Source organism: Chiloscyllium plagiosum, unplaced genomic scaffold (genome assembly GCF_037043375.1).
Source record: "Chiloscyllium plagiosum isolate Xiang-an unplaced genomic scaffold, Cpla_swu_hap1 HiC_scaffold_37, whole genome shotgun sequence".
In the NCBI taxonomy this organism is placed as follows: domain Eukaryota; kingdom Metazoa; phylum Chordata; class Chondrichthyes; order Orectolobiformes; family Hemiscylliidae; genus Chiloscyllium; species Chiloscyllium plagiosum.
Window position 1 is genome coordinate 19464968 of NW_028270175.1, and position 18498 is coordinate 19483465.

At 53.2% G+C, this 18498-nt stretch overlaps 1 protein-coding gene across 5 annotated transcripts in view; it reads right to left on the minus strand.

Annotated features, from left to right (window-relative positions):
* Nucleotides 1-18498, minus strand: part of LOC122540356 (coiled-coil domain-containing protein 50-like) — a 48205-nt gene that overhangs the window by 17370 nt on the left and 12337 nt on the right. For all 5 annotated transcript variants that reach the window (XM_087980428.1, XM_087980424.1, XM_043675958.2 and 2 more), the window contains exons 3-5: nucleotides 15581-15643; nucleotides 14534-14663; nucleotides 11483-11573 (exon numbers count right to left, since the gene is read on the minus strand). In XM_087980428.1, coding sequence (XP_087836554.1) covers nucleotides 11483-11573; nucleotides 14534-14663; nucleotides 15581-15643 — 284 coding nt within the window. The remainder of the gene's footprint in view (nucleotides 1-11482; nucleotides 11574-14533; nucleotides 14664-15580; nucleotides 15644-18498) is intronic.

Here is an 18498-nt window from a genome sequence, read left to right on the forward strand (position 1 = left end):
CAATGTTCACTTTGTATGGTATGATCTGCTTGTAGTGCACGCAAGATGAAACGTTTTATTGTACCTGGGTATGAGACATTAATAAATCAAATCAAAGGCTAGATCAAATCAAAGTGCTCATTCCACTAACCTGGCATCTGAGCCAATACATGAGCTGCTCATTGCACTAACCAGTTCCAGTATTGCTCGTTTAAAGGTTAACTCAAGTGTAACCATCATGTGTTTGGAATGTTTACAGATTATTTGTCAGACAGACAGCAGGGGGTTTCTTGGCTCCAGGTCCCTGCTTGGAGACAGGAACCTTCCCGACACAAACATCTGGCTCCAGCATCTGGCTAGCTTCCAGCAGCCTGACTGGACACTGCAACGCGAGCCCCTGCCAGCGTGCCCATGGGTAAATCCAACTCTTCAAACCTTCACAGCAAGTTTCACACCTTCAAAGAGACCGCTGAGGAATGGGGAGCTCGGGCTACATCGACAAGTCAGAACAGTTAAGGTAATTGGGCAGAAGAATATTTTACACAAGTTGCCACAATCTGGAAAACGGAGCAGAGGAATTCAGGGGCAGTCACATTAAAACTTCCAAAAAGAGAAAGTTGCAGCACCGCAGGACCATTTGGAGAGTCAGTACAGACAAGTGGGCTAAATGGCCTCTTTCTGGCCAACATCCCTTCATAATTCTAAAGGTTCAGATAACGGTTAAAACACGGGGAGAGCCAACAGAATTCAGGGGAAATTTATTTCCTAGAGGATAATCTCAGTCTTTCACACATGCTGTATCGGCATCAGTCTGTGTGATATAGTGCGTACAACTAACACTTCCATTTGTATAGCATCCTTACCTCCGTAAAATGTCCCAAAGCTCTTCTCATGAATGTCAGACAATTGCCACCAAGAGATCTAAGACCAGATGGGATTTATTTTAAAGAGCATCTTAACAGAGATGAGAGGAGACGGAGAGAAATGAAGAAATAGAAGGAGGGGATTCCAGAGATAAAGCCTTTTGAGAGTTGAAGACAGGGCCTCCCAATAAAGCTGGGGCTGGAATGGAAGGACTGCAGAGATTTCAATGCAGAGTTAGGACAAGGCTTGAGGTTGTGAATTTTAAAAATTCAGAGTCAATGTGAAAGATTGAGCACGGGGTAACATGTGAATGGGACTTGTTCTGAGTTAGCTTGTGCATGAGCTCAGTTCATGGAGATTGGAAAATGGGAGGCCGGCCAGGAAAATGTTGGAATAGTCACGTCAAGAAGTAACAAAATGAAGGAAATTAGTTGGAAACTAGATCCTGTCTGTAGCCTGTGCTGATATCGCCCTCTCTGCACTCCATCATTTCATGTTGATTTTTAAACAGTTAATGGTGGCAAATCCATGGCCTATTGGAAATGTCTCTCCTGCTGAGGCATGTTGTTTAAAGTGCAGACCGGCAGGGGGGGGGGGGGGGGGGGTTGTTTTTACAGCTGTTCTACAATTAGAAACAGTTACCAATTCAGAATGAAAGCTTAAACAGGTTCAAACCATTACCATGACTCCATCCTCCACATCTTAAATCACTTTTACTCAAAACAATAGACATTTTATTGGGTTTCTGGGTAAACTGGACATGCCAAGTTCCTTTCAGTATTTCCTCCCACACCTACACTCCGATATTAAAATAAAAATGGTCAGCCTTTTCAAACCCAGTTGCTGACTGTGCAGCGCGGAGCTAAAAGACTTTGGGTTCTCTCCCTGATTCTCGGAGCAGCCAAACAAGCAGCTGCTCCTGATCAATGTTCCCGAATATAGACATCAAGAGAGATCCGAAACGAGCTGGCGTGTAAAGCAGCTTTCAGGCTCTGTCTGCACAGGTCCTGGGGAAATAGCCAGGGAGCCTCAGTGAGAGTCAGCACTTTCAGAAGGGGAAAGGGACGGTGGGGGGAGGGGAGGGACGGTGGGGGAGGGGAGGGACGGTGGGGGGAGGGGAGGGGAGGGACGGGGGGGGGGAGAGGGACGGGGGGGGGGGAGGGGAGGGACGGGGGGTGGATCAATTGGAAGACATTCAGCAAGAGTGAAAGATTTTGGGCAGCACGGTGGCCTCACAGCGCCAGAGACCTGGGTTCAATTCCTGCCTCAGGCGACTGACTGTGTGGAGTTTGCACGTTCTCCCCGTGTCGGCGTGGGTTCCTCCGGGTGCTCCGGTTTCCTCCCACAGTCCAAAGATGTGCAGGGTCAGGTGAATTGGCCATGCTAAATTGCCCGTAGTGTTAGGTAAGGAGTAAATGTAGGGGTATGGGTGGGTTGCGCTTCGGCGGGGCGGTGTGGACTTGTTGGGCCGAAGGGCCTGTTTCCACACTGTAAGTAATCTAATCTAAAAAAGGTCCATGTAAGGCAAGGTCAGGACTGATTCCCTCTCAGAGGACAAGGGCATACTGCAGCCAGAGATGATCTCAAAGAGCCAAGCCGAGGAGGACGGGATTAATTTTGTCACTGAATCCAGGAGTTGCATTGAGTGGCCCAGCAGCATCAGCACCAAGAGGAGAAAGGGTCTGAGTAAGGGTGTGATGCTATAGCGTCAGGATGAGGAGTTGTATATCTATCATGTCTCCGTCGAGTATCTCTATGGAACTGCAATATCAGCATTATCGCAGAGACCGAGTTTTCAATGAGACCCCCAGCCCCAGGCACATCGATACAGCCCTGTCTGTCGACACACAGCCCAAACCTCCCACTCCACCCCACCCACCCCCGGCTCCCAGCCCTGACACCTTCCACAGAGACACCCCTACTCTCCCCTCCCAGCCCATCCCCCCACACAGACACCCACCCACACCCCTCCGAGACCATCCGAACCATCCACCAACACCCCATGTGAGGTGGAGGTGGGCAGGAAGGGGAAGGGGGAAGCAGAGAGTGTGGGTGAGGCGGGGGGTGTGTCTGTGTGGATGAGGTGGGGGTGTGTTTGTAGGGGTGATTTGGGGTTTGATGTAGGGGTGAGATGAGGGTTGTGTGAGGGTGAGGTGGGGAGTGTGTGTAGGGGTAGGGGTGAGGTGGGGGTCTGTGGGGATGAGGCGGGGGTGTGTGTGTGTAGGGGAGAGGTAGGGGTGTGTGTGTGTAGGGGAGAGGTAGGGGTGTGTGTGTGTAGGGGCGTGTGTGTGTAGGGGCGAGGTGGGGGGTGTGTGGGTGAGGTGGGGGGTGTGTGGGTGAGGTGGGGGGTGTGTGGGTGAGGTGGGGGGTGTGTGGGTGAGGTGGGGGTGTGTGGGTGAGGTGGGGGTGTGGGTGAGGTGGGGGGGTGTGGGTGAGGTGGGGAGTGTGTGTAGGGGTGAGGTGGGGAGTGTGTGTAGGGGTGAGGTGGGGAGTGTGTGTAGGGGTGAGGTGGGGAGTGTAGATGTGTAGGGGTGAGGTGGGGGTGTGTGTGTAGGGGTGAGGTGGGGGTGTGTGTGTAGGGGTGAGGTGGGGAGTGTGTGTAGGGGTGAGGTGGGGAGTGTGTGTAGGGGTGAGGTGGGGAGTGTGTGTAGGGGTGAGGTGGGGAGTGTGTGTAGGGGTGAGGTGGGGAGTGTGTGTAGGGGTGAGGTGGGGAGTGTGTGTAGGGGTGAGGTGGGGAGTGTGTGTAGGGGTGAGGTGGGGAGTGTGTGTAGGGGTGAGGTGGGGAGTGTGTGTAGGGGTGAGGTGGGGAGTGTGTGTAGGGGTGAGGTGGGGAGTGTGTGTAGGGGTGAGGTGGGGAGTGTAGATGTGTAGGGGTGAGGTGGGGGTGTGTGTGTAGGGGTGAGGTGGGGGTGTGTGTGTAGGGGTGAGGTGGGGAGTGTGTGTAGGGGTGAGGTGGGGAGTGTGTGTAGGGGTGAGGTGGGGAGTGTGTGTAGGGGTGAGGTGGGGAGTGTGTGTAGGGGTGAGGTGGGGAGTGTGTGTAGGGGTGAGGTGGGGAGTGTGTGTAGGGGTGAGGTGGGGAGTGTGTGTAGGGGTGAGGTGGGGAGTGTGTGTAGGGGTGAGGTGGGGAGTGTGTGTAGGGGTGAGGTGGGGAGTGTGTGTAGGGGTGAGGTGGGGAGTGTGTGTAGGGGTGAGGTGGGTGTGTGTGTGTAGGGGTGAGGTGGGGATGTGTTGGGGGGGTGAGGTGGGGATGTGTGGGGGGGTGAGGTGGGGGTGTGTGGGGGGTGAGGTGGGGGTGTGGGGTGGGTGAGGTGGGGGTGTGGGGCGGGTGAGGTGGGGGTGTGTGGGGGGGGGATGAGGTGGGGGTGTGTGGGGGGGGGGGGAGATGAGGCAGGGGTGTGTGTAGGGGTGAGGCAGGGAGTGTGTGTAGGGGATGAGGCAGGGAGTGTGTGTAGGGGTGAGGCAGGGAGTGTGTGTAGGGGTGAGGCAGGGAGTGTGTGTAGGGGTGAGGCAGGGAGTGTGTGTAGGGGATGAGGCAGGGTATTAGACACGGGGGGGCAGCACTCTCACTGTGTATTAGATACGAGGGGGGTACAAGACTCTCAGTGTATTAGACACGGGGGGAGGCGTTGCAGCACTCTCTCAGTGTATTAGACACGGGGGGCGGTGCAGCACTCTCACAGTGTATTAGACACGGGGGGAGGCGTTGCAGCACTCTCTCAGTGTATTAGACACGGGGGGGGGGTGCAGCACTCTCAGTGTATTAGACACGTGGGGGTGCAGCACTCTCACAGTGTATTAGAAAAGGGGGGGTTGCAGCACTCTCACAGTGTATTAGACACGGGGGGGTGCAGCACTCTCACAGTGTATTAGACACGGGGGGGGGTGCAGCACTCTCACAGTGTATTAGACACGGGGGGGTGCAGCACTCTCACAGTGTATTAGACACGGGGGGGTGCAGCACTCTCACAGTGTATTAGACACGGGGGGGGTGCAGCACTCTCACAGTGTATTAGACACGGGGGGGTGCAGCACTCTCACAGTGTATTAGACACGGGGGGGGTGCAGCACTCTCACAGTGTATTAGACACGGGGGGGGTGCAGCACTCTCACAGTGTATTAGAAAAGGGGGGGTTGCAGCACTCTCACAGTGTATTAGACACGGGGGGAGGCGTTGCAGCACTCTCTCAGTGTATTAGACACGGGGGGCGGTGCAGCACTCTCACAGTGTATTAGACACGGGGGGAGGCGTTGCAGCACTCTCTCAGTGTATTAGACACGGGGGGGGGTGCAGCACTCTCAGTGTATTAGACACGTGGGGGTGCAGCACTCTCACAGTGTATTAGAAAAGGGGGGGTTGCAGCACTCTCACAGTGTATTAGACACGGGGGGAGGCGTTGCAGCACTCTCTCAGTGTATTAGACACGGGGGGGTGCAGCACTCTCACAGTGTATTAGACACGGGGGGGGGTGCAGCACTCTCACAGTGTATTAGACACGGGGGGGTGCAGCACTCTCACAGTGTATTAGACACGGGGGGGGTGCAGCACTCTCACAGTGTATTAGACACGGGGGGGTGCAGCACTCTCACAGTGTATTAGACACGGGGGGGGTGCAGCACTCTCACAGTGTATTAGACACGGGGGGGGGTGCAGCACTCTCACAGTGTATTAGACACGGGGGGTGGGGGTGCAGCACTCTCACAGTGTATTAGAAAAGGGGGGGTTGCAGCACTCTCACAGTGTATTAGACACGGGGGGAGGCGTTGCAGCACTCTCACAGTGTATTAGACACGGGGTGTGGGGGTGTAGCACTCTCACAGTGTATTAGACACGGGGGGGGGTGCAGCACTCTCACAGTGTATTAGAAAAGGGGGGGTTGCAGCACTCTCACAGTGTATTAGACACGGGGGGTGTGGGGGTGTAGCACTCTCACAGTGTATTAGACACGGGGTGTGGGGGTGTAGCACTCTCACAGTGTATTAGACATGGGGGGGGGTGCAGCACTCTCACAGTGTATTAGACACAGGGGGGGTGGGGGTGCAGCACTCTCTCAGTGTATTAGACACGGGGGGGGTGGGGGTGTAGCACTCTCTCAGTGTATTAGACACGGGGTGTGGGGGTGTAGCACTCTCTCAGTGTATTAGACACGGGGGGTGTGGGGGTGCAGCACTCTCACAGTGTATTAGACACGGGGGGGTGGGGGTGTAGCACTCTCTCAGTGTATTAGACACGGGGGGTGGGGGTGTAGCACTCTCACAGTGTATTAGACACGGGGGGGGGTGCAGCACTCTCACAGTGTATTAGACACGGGGGGGGTGGGGGTGCAGCACTCTCTCAGTGTATTAGACACGGGGGGGTGGGGGTGCAGCACTCTCACAGTGTATTAGACACGGGGGGTGGGGGTGCAGCACTCTCACAGTGTATTAGACACGGGGGGTGGGGGTGCAGCACTCCCTCAGTGTATTAGACACGGGGGGTGGGGGTGTAGCACTCTCTCAGTGTATTAGACACGGGGGGTGGGGGCGCAGCACTCCCTCAGTGTATTAGACACGGGGGGGGTGGGGGTGCAGCACTCTCTCAGAGTATTAGACACGGGGTGTGGGGGTGTAGCACTCTCACAGTGTATTAGACACGGGGGGGGGTGCAGCACTCTCACAGTGTATTAGACACGGGGGGGTGGGGGTGCAGCACTCTCTCAGTGTATTAGACACGGGGGGGTGGGGGTGCAGCACTCTCACAGTGTATTAGACACGGGGGGTGGGGGTGCAGCACTCTCACAGTGTATTAGACACGGGGGGTGGGGGTGCAGCACTCTCACAGTGTATTAGACACGGGGGGTGGGGGTGCAGCACTCTCTCAGTGTATTAGACACGGGGGGTGGGGGTGCAGCACTCCCTCAGTGTATTAGACACGGGGGGTGGGGGTGTAGCACTCTCTCAGTGTATTAGACACGGGGGGTGGGGGTGCAGCACTCTCTCAGTGTATTAGACACGGGGGGTGGGGGTGTAGCACTCTCTCAGTGTATTAGACACGGGGGGGGTGCAGCACTCTCACAGTGTATTAGACACGGGGGGGGGTGGGGGTGCAGCACTCTCTCAGTGTATTAGACACGGGGGGTGGGGGTGCAGCACTCTCTCAGTGTATTAGACACGGGGGGGGGTGGGGGTGCAGCACTCTCACAGTGTATTAGACACGGGGGGTGGGGGTGCAGCACTCTCTCAGTGTATTAGACACGGGGGGGGGTGGGGGTGCAGCACTCTCTCAGTGTATTAGACACGGGGGTGGGGGTGCAGCACTCTCTCAGTGTATTAGACACGGGGGGGGGTGGGGGTGCAGCACTCTCACAGTGTATTAGACACGGGGGGTGGGGGTGCAGCACTCTCTCAGTGTATTAGACACGGGGGGGTGGGGGTGCAGGACTCTCTCAGTGTATTAGACACGGGGGGGGTGGGGGTGCAGCACTCTCACAGTGTATTAGACACGGGGGGTGGGGGTGCAGCACTCTCACAGTGTATTAGACATGGGGGGGGTGGGGGTGTAGCACTCTCTCAGTGTATTAGACACGGGGGGTGGGGGTGTAGCACTCCCTCAGTGTATTAGACACGGGGGGGTGGGGGTGTAGCACTCTCTCAGTGTATTAGACACGGGGGGTGGGGGTGTAGCACTCTCTCAGTGTATTAGACACGGGGGGTGGGGGTGCAGCACTCTCTCAGTGTATTAGACACGGGGGGGTGGGGGTGCAGCACTTTCTCAGTGTGTTAGACACGGGGGGTGGGGGTGCAGCACTCTCTCAGTGTATTAGACACGGGGGGGGTGGGGGTGTAGCACTCTCTCAGTGTATTAGACACGGGGGGTGGGGGTGCAGCACTCCCTCAGTGTATTAGACACGGGGGGGGTGGGGGTGCAGCACTCTCTCAGTGTATTAGACACGGGGGGTGGGGGTGCAGAACTCTCAGTGTATTAGACACGGGGGGGGTGGGGGTGCAGCACTCTCTCAGTGTATTAGACACGGGGGGGTGGGGGTGCAGCACTCTCTCAGTGTATTAGACACGGGGGGGGGGGTACAGCACTCTCACAGTGTATTAGACACGGGGGGGGGCGTTGCAGAACTCTCACAGTGTATTAGACACGGGGGGGGGGTACAGCACTCTCTCAGTGTATTAGACACGGGGGGGGGCGTTGCAGTACTCTCTCAGTGTATTAGACACGGGGGGGGTACAGCACTCTCACAGTGTATTAGACACGGGGGGGGGTGCAGCACTCTCACAGTGTATTAGACACGGGGGGTGGGGGTGCAGCACTCTCTCAGTGTATTAGACACGGGGGGGGTGGGGGTGCAGCACTCTCTCAGTGTATTAGACACGGGGGGGTGGGGGTGCAGCACTCTCTCAGTGTATTAGAAAAGGGGGGGTTGCAGCACTCTCACAGTGTATTAGACACGGGGGGGGGGCGTTGCAGAACTCTCACAGTGTATTAGACACGGGGGGGGCGTTGCAGCACTCTCTCAGTGTATTAGACACGGGGGGGGGTACAGCACTCTCACAGTGTATTAGACACGGGGGGGGGGATACAGCACTCTCACAGTGTTTAAGGCAGGGGTGGGGGGCTGCTGCACTGTCACAGTGTATTGGACACGGGGGGGGTACAGCACTCACAGTGTTTAAGGCAGGGGTGGGGGGCTGCAGCACTGTCACAGTGTATTAGACACGGGGGGTGTGCAGCACTCTCACATTGTTTAAGGCAGGGGTGGGGGGCTGCAGCACTGTCACAGTGTATTAGACACGGGGGGGGGTACAGCACTGTCACAGTGTTTAAGGCAGGGGTGGAGGGGTTGCAGCACTGTCACAGTGTATTGGACACGGGGGGGGGTACAGCACTGTCACAGTGTTTAAGGCAGGGGTGGGGGGGTTGAGGCACTGTCACAGTGTATTAGACACGGGGTGGGTACAGCACTGTCACAGTGTTTAAGGCAGGGCTGGGGGGTTGAGGCACTGTCACAGGCACTTTGTTTCGTGAAATTGGAAATTGGAAGTAAACACCGAGAACCCTGGGGACCCTCAGCGGGTTGAGAGAGAAGCAGTGCACACGTTTCCTATCCAACGCAAGCCTTCTTCACAAATTGACATTTCTGGAGAAGAGTCTATTTCTCTCCACAGATGCTGCAGACCTGCTGAGTTTCTTCAGCACTTTGTGTCAGTGCCGGCCTGCAGTCCAGAACCTCTCACTGCTGCAAAACAGCTCATTAATGCTTTATTTGTGTTTATGGGCCTTGTTCTGCACTCGCCCACAAGTGGAAACACTTTGTCCTATGTTCAGCTTGTTGGCCCCTTTCCCCAGGTACTGACTCAGAGAGACTGAGCACAGGCTGGGAACTGTAGGAGGCCAATAGCTCAGAAACCAGACACGGGTGGTAGCCTCAGTAAAATTAAAAATCAAAAGCAGCCTTCTTTTTGGAGCTGGAATTGATCTGCTGAACCAGGTCTGGCTATAAACACAAGAAAGCCACTTCCTAAGGTGAACTTCAGAACCATCTCCAGTGAAAACAAACGCAGGCAGAGAGAAGGGAACAACGACGGGGGCGGGAACAGAGACTCACTGCTTCATGCGATTAAGGTGGAATACATGCCACAGCCACTGCCAGCACGGGTAGACAGACAGATCCTCCTATACAACCTGACTATTTCAACAGTTACTGCTTCTCGATGTGGCAAGCATCATTTTCATGTGTTTGTCTGTCTCCCAAGGGTGTGAAGACAAAATACACTCCAGGCAATCTGGGATTCGAGAGTAGTGGGTAATTCAAATTGGGCGTTTGGATGTAATTCAATCTCATTTTACAATCATACATTGTCCCTATTTCCGCTGAACATGAAACTCTAAGTTTAGCCTTCACCAACTCTCTTGGGCTATCACCACTCTGTTTCATTGAGCTTCCCACTGACAAACAAGGCAAATGCACTCACTGCAAGCCCCCACTTTCACAAGAAGCAGAAACAGGAAGGAGTTGTGCTTCAGGGACTGGATTCCTCACTGATTCTGTACATAGTGTTGCTGTACAGTTGTTATCATTTATACCAGTAAAACAATCACACTCACACCGACACACCCACTGTAGGTGCAGAGACAGGTAATGAGCTCGCATATTTCTCCAATAGACAGACAGACAGTTGGCTAGAAGGCCCATGGAGCACATTCCCCAGGGCAAGGCAGAGGTAGAGCCTCCATAAAACCCTCCAGCAGGCCAGGGATCAAACAAACCTGAGCCGGAGTTTAATTCTGTATCTGCCAGTTCAACAACTCGAACAAAATCAGAGGAATACCCTGAATTTTAGCAACTTCAATCACAGACAGATTGGATGAGTTGTATGTCTCTCTCAACCTCATTCAGAAGTTAACCAAGGGGTTTTTAGCAGAAACAGTGATGAAGGAGTGTTGTACTAATTGCACTACTGAGCTCTCAAGGGAAACTGCCCTCGCGCTGCAAAACAGACCAGAGCTTCAGCCATTATTTAACAAAGCCAAATCACTGGTCTAAAATTTCATCAGAACAGTGTCTCACAGCACTAAAGCTTCCTGCCTGCGGCTGAAAGCCCATGTTGCAGTTAAACACTGAGCACCCTGACCTGTCTGAAAGCTGAAAACATCAGTCTGCTTTAGTTCTACTTCTCTACTCCAAACTGTCCAATTCTGGCCCAAATATACAGCACAGTTGTATCTGGAGGCAGAAAGTGTGTGAAGGAATGAGCTCAGGGAGTTGGATTTCAGTCCAGTCAGCTCATCACTCACTGGTGAAAACAGACAGGACTTAAGCCAATGCTGGACAGAGACAGAAAGACAGACATTCGGTTTTGGATACTCCATCTAGCCACTGGGGCTGTTGATTAGTGAATAACTTAACCCTAAGAACAGGTGACTACATCGCATGTTGCTCATCCCACTTTCATGGGATTTCAGTCATGTCTAGACTAGTTAGGGCTAATACGGGCCAGTTTGTGACATAAGGAGATAGGTTTGACTCTAAGGGAACTGGCCAAAAGCAGCAGATTTGCACTAACCACATTCCTTCAAACTGGTTGCCATGATATGCCATGGATTCTAACAGGGTGGAGTAGGTGGTGGAGACTTAAACTGCTGAACATTTAACAGGCCCCGTGGGGCACTGAGCTCAAGGCCCAGGGAGCAGGGGACCCAGTCCATGACTATTCAGTAACTGCAGCTGAGTGTGCATACATGGACTTTGAAGGATGATGAGGGAAATGATCATTGGATTCAAACATACATCACTATTTCAACAGCTTGCAGAGTCTACCTGGTCTTAAACATGAGGACCAGCTCCTGGCAGGCAAGTGGGACCAGTTAAAATTGTGAAAACCAGGCTGCATGAGCAAGTTAGGCCGTAGGGCCAGTTCCCCACACTGTAGACCTCTGACTCGACTGAAGGGAAAGGGCTATTGACGCTTATGGAACTGAGTGCCAGAAGGAGGCATGGCTGGGAATAAAGAGGGAGTAAAAACACCCTCCTGGATATACACTGGCATTTCAGAAACACCTGGGAGTGGGAGTTCCAGCACAGTTACCGGTTTCAGGCCCAGTGGAACTGCAAATGGGAAACATTCACCATACTCCAAAGATAAGGCCTACCTTGTCCTGCTCCTCCCGCTGTAGGCTCTCTGCCACGTGCTTCTCAATCTCCTCTTGCACAACTTTGGCGTATTGTGAATCCAGCTCCTCACTGCCCAAAAACAACACAGTTACCTCACAAAAGAAAGACTTGCACTTAAATAGCACCTTTCACATCCTCAGCATGGCCCAAAGTGCTGTCCAGCCAAGTAAATACATGTAAAGCCTGGCTCCTATTGTAATGGAAGAAAGGTGTCAGCTAATTTATACAGAGCAAGGTCTCACCATCAGCAACTGACAATGAGCAGGAAATTATCCTGGGATCTTGCAGTGCCATGGGAGGGAGTAGATGGTGCCTTGGTCTTAAGTCTCACCTGGAAAGCATCCCCCCCTCCCCCCTCTCCCTCAATAGACTGGACCCTACTGGTCGATGACATGGGAACAATTTCCAGCTTGCACCAAGTTTCTCTCTATTCTTGTGTATGGAATTGGGACCTTGCTCATCCCTTGGAACCGTGCTGTGGTTCACTCAGTCGATGCAGTCTGTGCGTCTGCAGTCATGTAGGTAAGGGTGGCTGGTTAGTGAACCAGATAGGCTTTTATCACAATTGAGGATTGTTGTCATGGTCACCGTTACTGAATACTAGCTTCATATTCCAGATTTATTAATAAGTTCCAAATTCTGCCAGCTGCTGTGGTGGTATTTGAACCTGTGGCATTGGCCTTGGCCTCTGGATTCCTAGCCCATTGGCATTACTCCACTGTGAGAAAGTGAGAACTGCAGATGCTGGAGATTAGAGTGGCGCTGGAAAAACACAGCAGGTCAGACAGCATCCAAGGAGCAGGAAAATCGATGTTTCAGGCAGCATAGTGGCACAATGGTTAGCACTGCTGCCTCAGGGTTCAATTCCCGCCTCAGGCAACTGTCTGTGTGGAGTTTGCACATTCTCCCTGTGTCTGCGTGGGTTTCCTCTGGGTGCTCTGGTTTCCTCCCACACTCCAAAAATGTGCAGGTCAGGTGAATAGGCCATGCTAAATTGCCCGTAGTGTTAGGTGAAGGGGTAAATGTAGGGGAATGGGTCTGGGTGGGTTGCTCTTCGGAGGGTCGGTGTGGGCTTGTTGGGCCAAAGGGCCTGTTTCCACACTAAGTAATGTAATCTAAACTTCCTGATGAACGGCTTTTGCCCAAAATGTCAATTTTCCAGCTCCTCGGATGCTGCCTGATCTGCTGTGCTTTTCCAGCACCACTCTAATCTTGACGACGCCACTGTCTCCCCAGTGACAGAGATTAATAATAAGGATGGGAGAAACAGATCACAGCCACTTTCACTGCTATGTATGTGATGTGTGTAAACTCACCTTTTAAGCTGCTCCCTAATTGACATACCCACCCCGGGCTGTGTCTGCTGTTGGATGCACGTACTTTGTACAGACAGGTTCCTGTCACTATACAACACACACAGACACCTTTTGGGCACTGGGTTTGTATATGCAGGAGTCCAGGGCAGGTGAAGGTGGGTCTGGTAGCTCCACTGTAATGGAACAAGCTGCCAAGTCTGGACATTGCTCAGATCAGATGTGAAGGAGTATCACCAGAAGGGTGGGGTGGGGTGGGGTGGTGAGTGTGACTGGAGACAGAGAGACTGACTGGATCCTGAGGGAGAGAACAGGGCATGGTTTCAGCTCCAGAGGATGTAGCATTCAGAAGTTGATCGTTCTGCATTAGTTACACTGCCCATTAGCTGCAGGAGGGTAATGTTGGTCTTGGCTGGGAACCGGGCCCAATGACTCAGGTAAAGCCATGGCTCAAAGGGGAGATCACGGTGTTCCTCATACTGCTCTCATTAAATCATTTCACATATTATTCTCCTTAAGCAAAAAGCCACCTGAACATGATTTGTGTTTTCCACACATTTCAGTTGGATCATTGCCCCTTGTATCCTCAGCTCCTCCTTCTCCAATCTCCCCACTCTGCTCGCTCCTACTTGGGAGCTGCTCTTTGCCACTCGCGACCCCCCCCCCCCCCAAAAAGGCCCCTCCACACAGCTCCGTTGTTGGGGTTTGCTCCGTCACTGTATCCTGGTCCAACCCTCAAAATCTGTTCCCCCTTATTCCCCCGCACCCCCTCCCCAAACCCTACCCCTCCTCTACTCGCTCCCCCCCACCCCTCAAACCCTACCCCTCCTCTACTCGCTCCCCCCCACCCCTCAAACCCTACCCCTCCTCTACTCGCTCCCCCCCACCCCTCAAACCCTACCCCTCCTCTACTCGCTCCCCCCCACCCCTCAAACCCTACCCCTCCTCTACTCGCTCCCCCCCACCCCTCAAACCCTACCCCTCCTCTACTCGCTCCCCCCCACCCCTCAAACCCTACCCCTCCTCTACTCGCTCCCCCCCACCCCTCAAACCCTACCCCTCCTCTACTCGCTCCCCCCCACCCCTCAAACCCTACCCCTCCTCTACTCGCTCCCCCCCACCCCTCAAACCCTACCCCTCCTCTACTCGCTCCCCCCCACCCCTCAAACCCTAACCCTCCTCTACTCGCTCCCCCCACCCCTCAAACCCTACCCCTCCTCTACTCGCTCCCCCCCACCCCTCAAACCCTACCCCTCCTCTACTCGCTCCCCCCCACCCCTCAAACCCTACCCCTCCTCTACTCGCTCCCCCCCACCCCTCAAACCCTACCCCTCCTCTACTCGCTCCCCCCCACCCCTCAAACCCTACCCCTCCTCTACTCGCTCCCCCCCCACCCCTCAAACCCTATCCCTCCTCTACTCGCTCCCCCCACCCCTCAAACCCTACCCCTCCTCTACTCGCTCCCTCCCACCCCTTAAACCCTACCCCTCCTCTACTCGCTCCCCCCCACCCCTCAAACCCTATCCCTCCTCTACTCGCTCCCCCCCACCCTTCAAACCCTACTCCATCTCTACTCGCTCCCCTGGCACCCAAGCCCTACCCCTCCTCTACTCACTTCCCCCCCACTCCCCAAACCCAATCCTTCCTGTACTCGCTCCTCCACACCCCCAAACCCCACTCCTCCTGTATTCACTCCCTCCCCTCTGATTTACGTACATCTCTTGCTGGTGCTCCCGGCTGTACTGTTTGGCCTCCAACTCCTCTTCGTCCTGCAGCTTTTTGGCTACACAGACATCCTGCCGAACCAACTTGTTCTTCTCAATGTTTGAAGCGTAGTGCTGTTCAACTGGGGAGCACCGACACAGGACATCGTTCGTTAGCAACATACAACTCTCCCCATCGCTGGGGAGTTACACAGTAACAGTAACTTTGGTTTCGTCTTTACCCCTTGATCAAAGAAGCTGACTCCAGAAAACTCTGCCTTCCTCCGTGCACACGGGTCCTATTCTCAGTGGGCCACACGTTTTACATTCCTGCTTCACCCAGGGTTATGGGGATTTCACGGAGATTAGGATATTTCACCTAATGTCCTCAGTCACACATCCCCTTCCCCCTCCACCACCCACTCGCCTACTCCTTTAATGAATCCCTCCCTGGCCAACCTTGTCCCTCTGTCTGCACCATCCCAATCACCAGCTCACTTCTATTGCTCAAGTCTGGAAGCTGATCCAGCCCCAGCTCCTCAGCCCCTCTCTCGCACCTCCTCCCCTCCACCAGCCCTGACTACCACCTACCCCCAGCCACTCCAAAAGATACCAGCCTTCAGCTGTATTCCTAGTCAGTGCCCTCTCCTTCCTGCCCCTTCCCCTTTTCCCCTCCAATTCCCTCCTCCCTAACATGCTCCTCAATTTCCTCATGGCTTCAAACCTTCTCCATGAACATTGAGACGCTCCGACCGTAACAAGAGTGAATTCTTGAGTCCGAATTGCTGCCAGTTGTGTCAGTGGTCCGAGCCCAAGGGTAGTGAGTGCAACCTGAAGCCCTGTTCCCTCTGAGCTCCCCCAGACAGGGGCATAAGCCCCCCATTTTGGATGAGGTCAGAATTCGTCACCGACTACGTCAATCCCGCAGCTTGGCCTTGCCCTGACCCCACTGCCTCTCGAAAAGACAGCCAAGGAGCAATTGGATGTAAACAATTTGCCCGTCTGTGACTGAACCAGGCTCAGGTGTTTGATCGAGTCCCTAAGGTCAGCTTCCACTTACTCTCTTGTTCCTGAAGGTTGTGTGCCAACGCCCCATCCTCCAAGACAGCAAACCCACGGCACACTGCAACACAAGAGCGGAATTAAAAATGGTTATGGGCAAGACAGACATCGTTGGTGAAAACGCCCACTAAACAGGCGCCAGTAACTGGGAACCTAGACAGCCCAAAAGGGCCAAGCAACCTCTTACCCAAGAGCCATTCCCCTGCACACTACAACACCCTGTGCCTCTGCACTATGTCTCATGCAAAACAAACAGCAGCTTAAAATGTGCTCTGTTTTACAAAGACAACATCCCCCAGGAACTATGTTTAGTCTGTAGTTGATGACTTCCACAAACTATCAACGGCAGCTTCGATGGCGTGAAATCTCACAAGGTGCTTCACAGTCTGGACGGACAAGAATGTGCATGACAAGATGTCCAGACAGTTAACTGAGAGCTTGAGTGAGGAGGCAGGCTTTCAGGGAGTATCTTTCAGGGAGAGGGTTGGAGACACTTAGGGAGGCTCCCGCAGAGCTCAGGGCCCAGACAGCTGAACCACAGCCACTAATGACAGCATTTTCCCAGAGGGTGTAATTGAACAGTTGAGTTACACTGTGTGGCACAAAAGAGCTGGGCTAGGATAAACACTGCACCTGCTCAGTGCGACTCAGCCTCTACCTGAGCCAGAAGGTTGTCCATCCCCAGTCTCAGATTCAAGTACATAATCAGTCAAGCACTTGACAGTCCGGTGCAGTACTGAGGGAAGGCAACAATGTGGAGAGGGCACTGTAATCTACATTGCAATAATCACAAAACACAACACAAACACTGAATGACCTCCTTGTATTCTGTAAAATTCAAAAATTTTGAAAGCTCTTACGGAAGGGTCTTCTGGATATAAACATTCCCCTTTTTAGCATTGATACTGCTACATGAAACATGGCTCCTGTCATTAAAAGCAGACACTTCTGACGTTATTGTCAATGACGTCAGAAGAAATGTATCCGTTTAAACATCCCAGTCAGACAAAAGGCTCGTTTGACTGGAACAGCTATTTTTAGTCTGGCTCAGACCTCAGTGAAAGCTGTTAACAGCGACCGGTCAAAGTGATTTGTGACTGGGACCTAAATCCCTCAGGCAGCAGCAGGAGTGAAGCGCAGTACCTGCTCTCTCCACCTGACACATTGCTTTCTGCTCAGCTGTGGCTGCACCATCCCAATGACTGGGAGGGTGCAAGTGGGACTGGAAACAATAACCCCCTCCCCTCCCCCCCCCCCCCAGCCACTCCCTCCAGTGACCTCCCTCACCACCCCCTCCCCCAGCGCATAGCCAGATGCCCCATGTAGCATTTCGCTGGTAAGTAAATTACACCAGAATTCTAGCACAGGGAGCTCCAATCGGGTGCTCATTTTAATCTCACGGGTGTTTCCTGTCTTAGAAGGGCAAGTCCAATCAGGTTTTGCCCTGAGGTAGGCTTGCACTTTACCCCATCCACATGCTGGTTCCATGAACAACGCAGGGCCCAGTGGAGAGGCTGCAGCCAGAGCCCCATGCAGCTGATAACAGACAGCAGCACCAGTGTGGCCTCAGCTCTTAATCAACTTAGTATCAAGTTTCCTGATTATGCTTCACAAACCACAAATTAACAGATCCAGTGGCTGGGTCCATTTCTGTTCTCCCCGGTCTCTTTGCTATCCTAAACCCAGAAGTACTACATTCCATTAAAACACATCTCAGCAGGATGCAGTAACTCAACACGGATCAGATACTGAAGCCAGGATTTCACTGCCCAGCCGTCTTTATTGAACTGGTAGAAATTGGAAATCCCACAGAAAAGGACAGCAGGCCCTTTGCTCTGCCTGTGGTTACAAAAGAGCCCTTTTCAACATCAAAAAGTCAGTGGAGGAAGTGGCTTGCTGGCAGATGAGGCTGAATGCAGAGAAGGGTGAGGTGATGTACTTTGATTGGAAGAACACAGGAAGATGACATAAAATAGTGTTTCCCTTCTAAAGGGGGATAGCAGAAGAGGGCTCTGGGTGTACCTGTGCACAGATCATTGAAGGACAGAGGGAAGAGAGTAAAGCTCACAGTGCTCTTGACTTTATCAAAAGGGGCATACTGTATGACAGCAAGGAGATGCTGAACTTGAACAGGAGACTTGTGTGCAGCCATGGGTACTGTACAACAGGAAAGATGTGAAGGCATTGGAGAGAGTGCAGAAACAAAATATGAGAATGGTTCCAGACATGAGAAAGTGAGTGGAGAACAGATTGAAGACATTGGGACTGTTCTCCCTGGAGAGAAGGTAGGTGAAAGGAGATGTGATTGAGATTTTCATGAATAGGCTGAACACAGTAGGGTCATGGAGTTATACAACATGGAAACAGACCCTCCGGTCCAACTCATCCATGCCAACCAGACATCCCAATCTGACCCAGTCCCATTTGCAAGCACCTGGCCCATATCCTTCTAAACCCTTCCTATTCGTATACCCATCCAGATGCCTTTTAAATGTTGTTATTGCACCAACCTCCACCACCTCCTCTGGCAGCTCGTTCCATACATGCACCAGTCCATGCGTGAAAAAGTTACCCCTCTTGTCCTTTTTAAATCTCTCCCCTCTCACCTTAAACCCACACCCTCTAGTTTTGGACTTCCCCTACCTGGGAAAAAGTCCTTAGCTCTTCACCCCATTCACACCCCTCATGATTTTATAAACCCCTATTGTAAGTCACCTCTCAGTCTCCGATGTTCTGACCACGAAGGCATGCGCCTTCTTCACCACCCTATCTACCTGCAACTCCACGTTCAAGCAGTGCACCTGTACCCCTAGATCTCTGTTCGGCAACACTCCCCAGGCCCTTCCCACTTACTGTCCAAGTCCTGTCTTGATTTGCTTTCCCAAAATGCAGCACCTCATATTTATCTAAATTAAA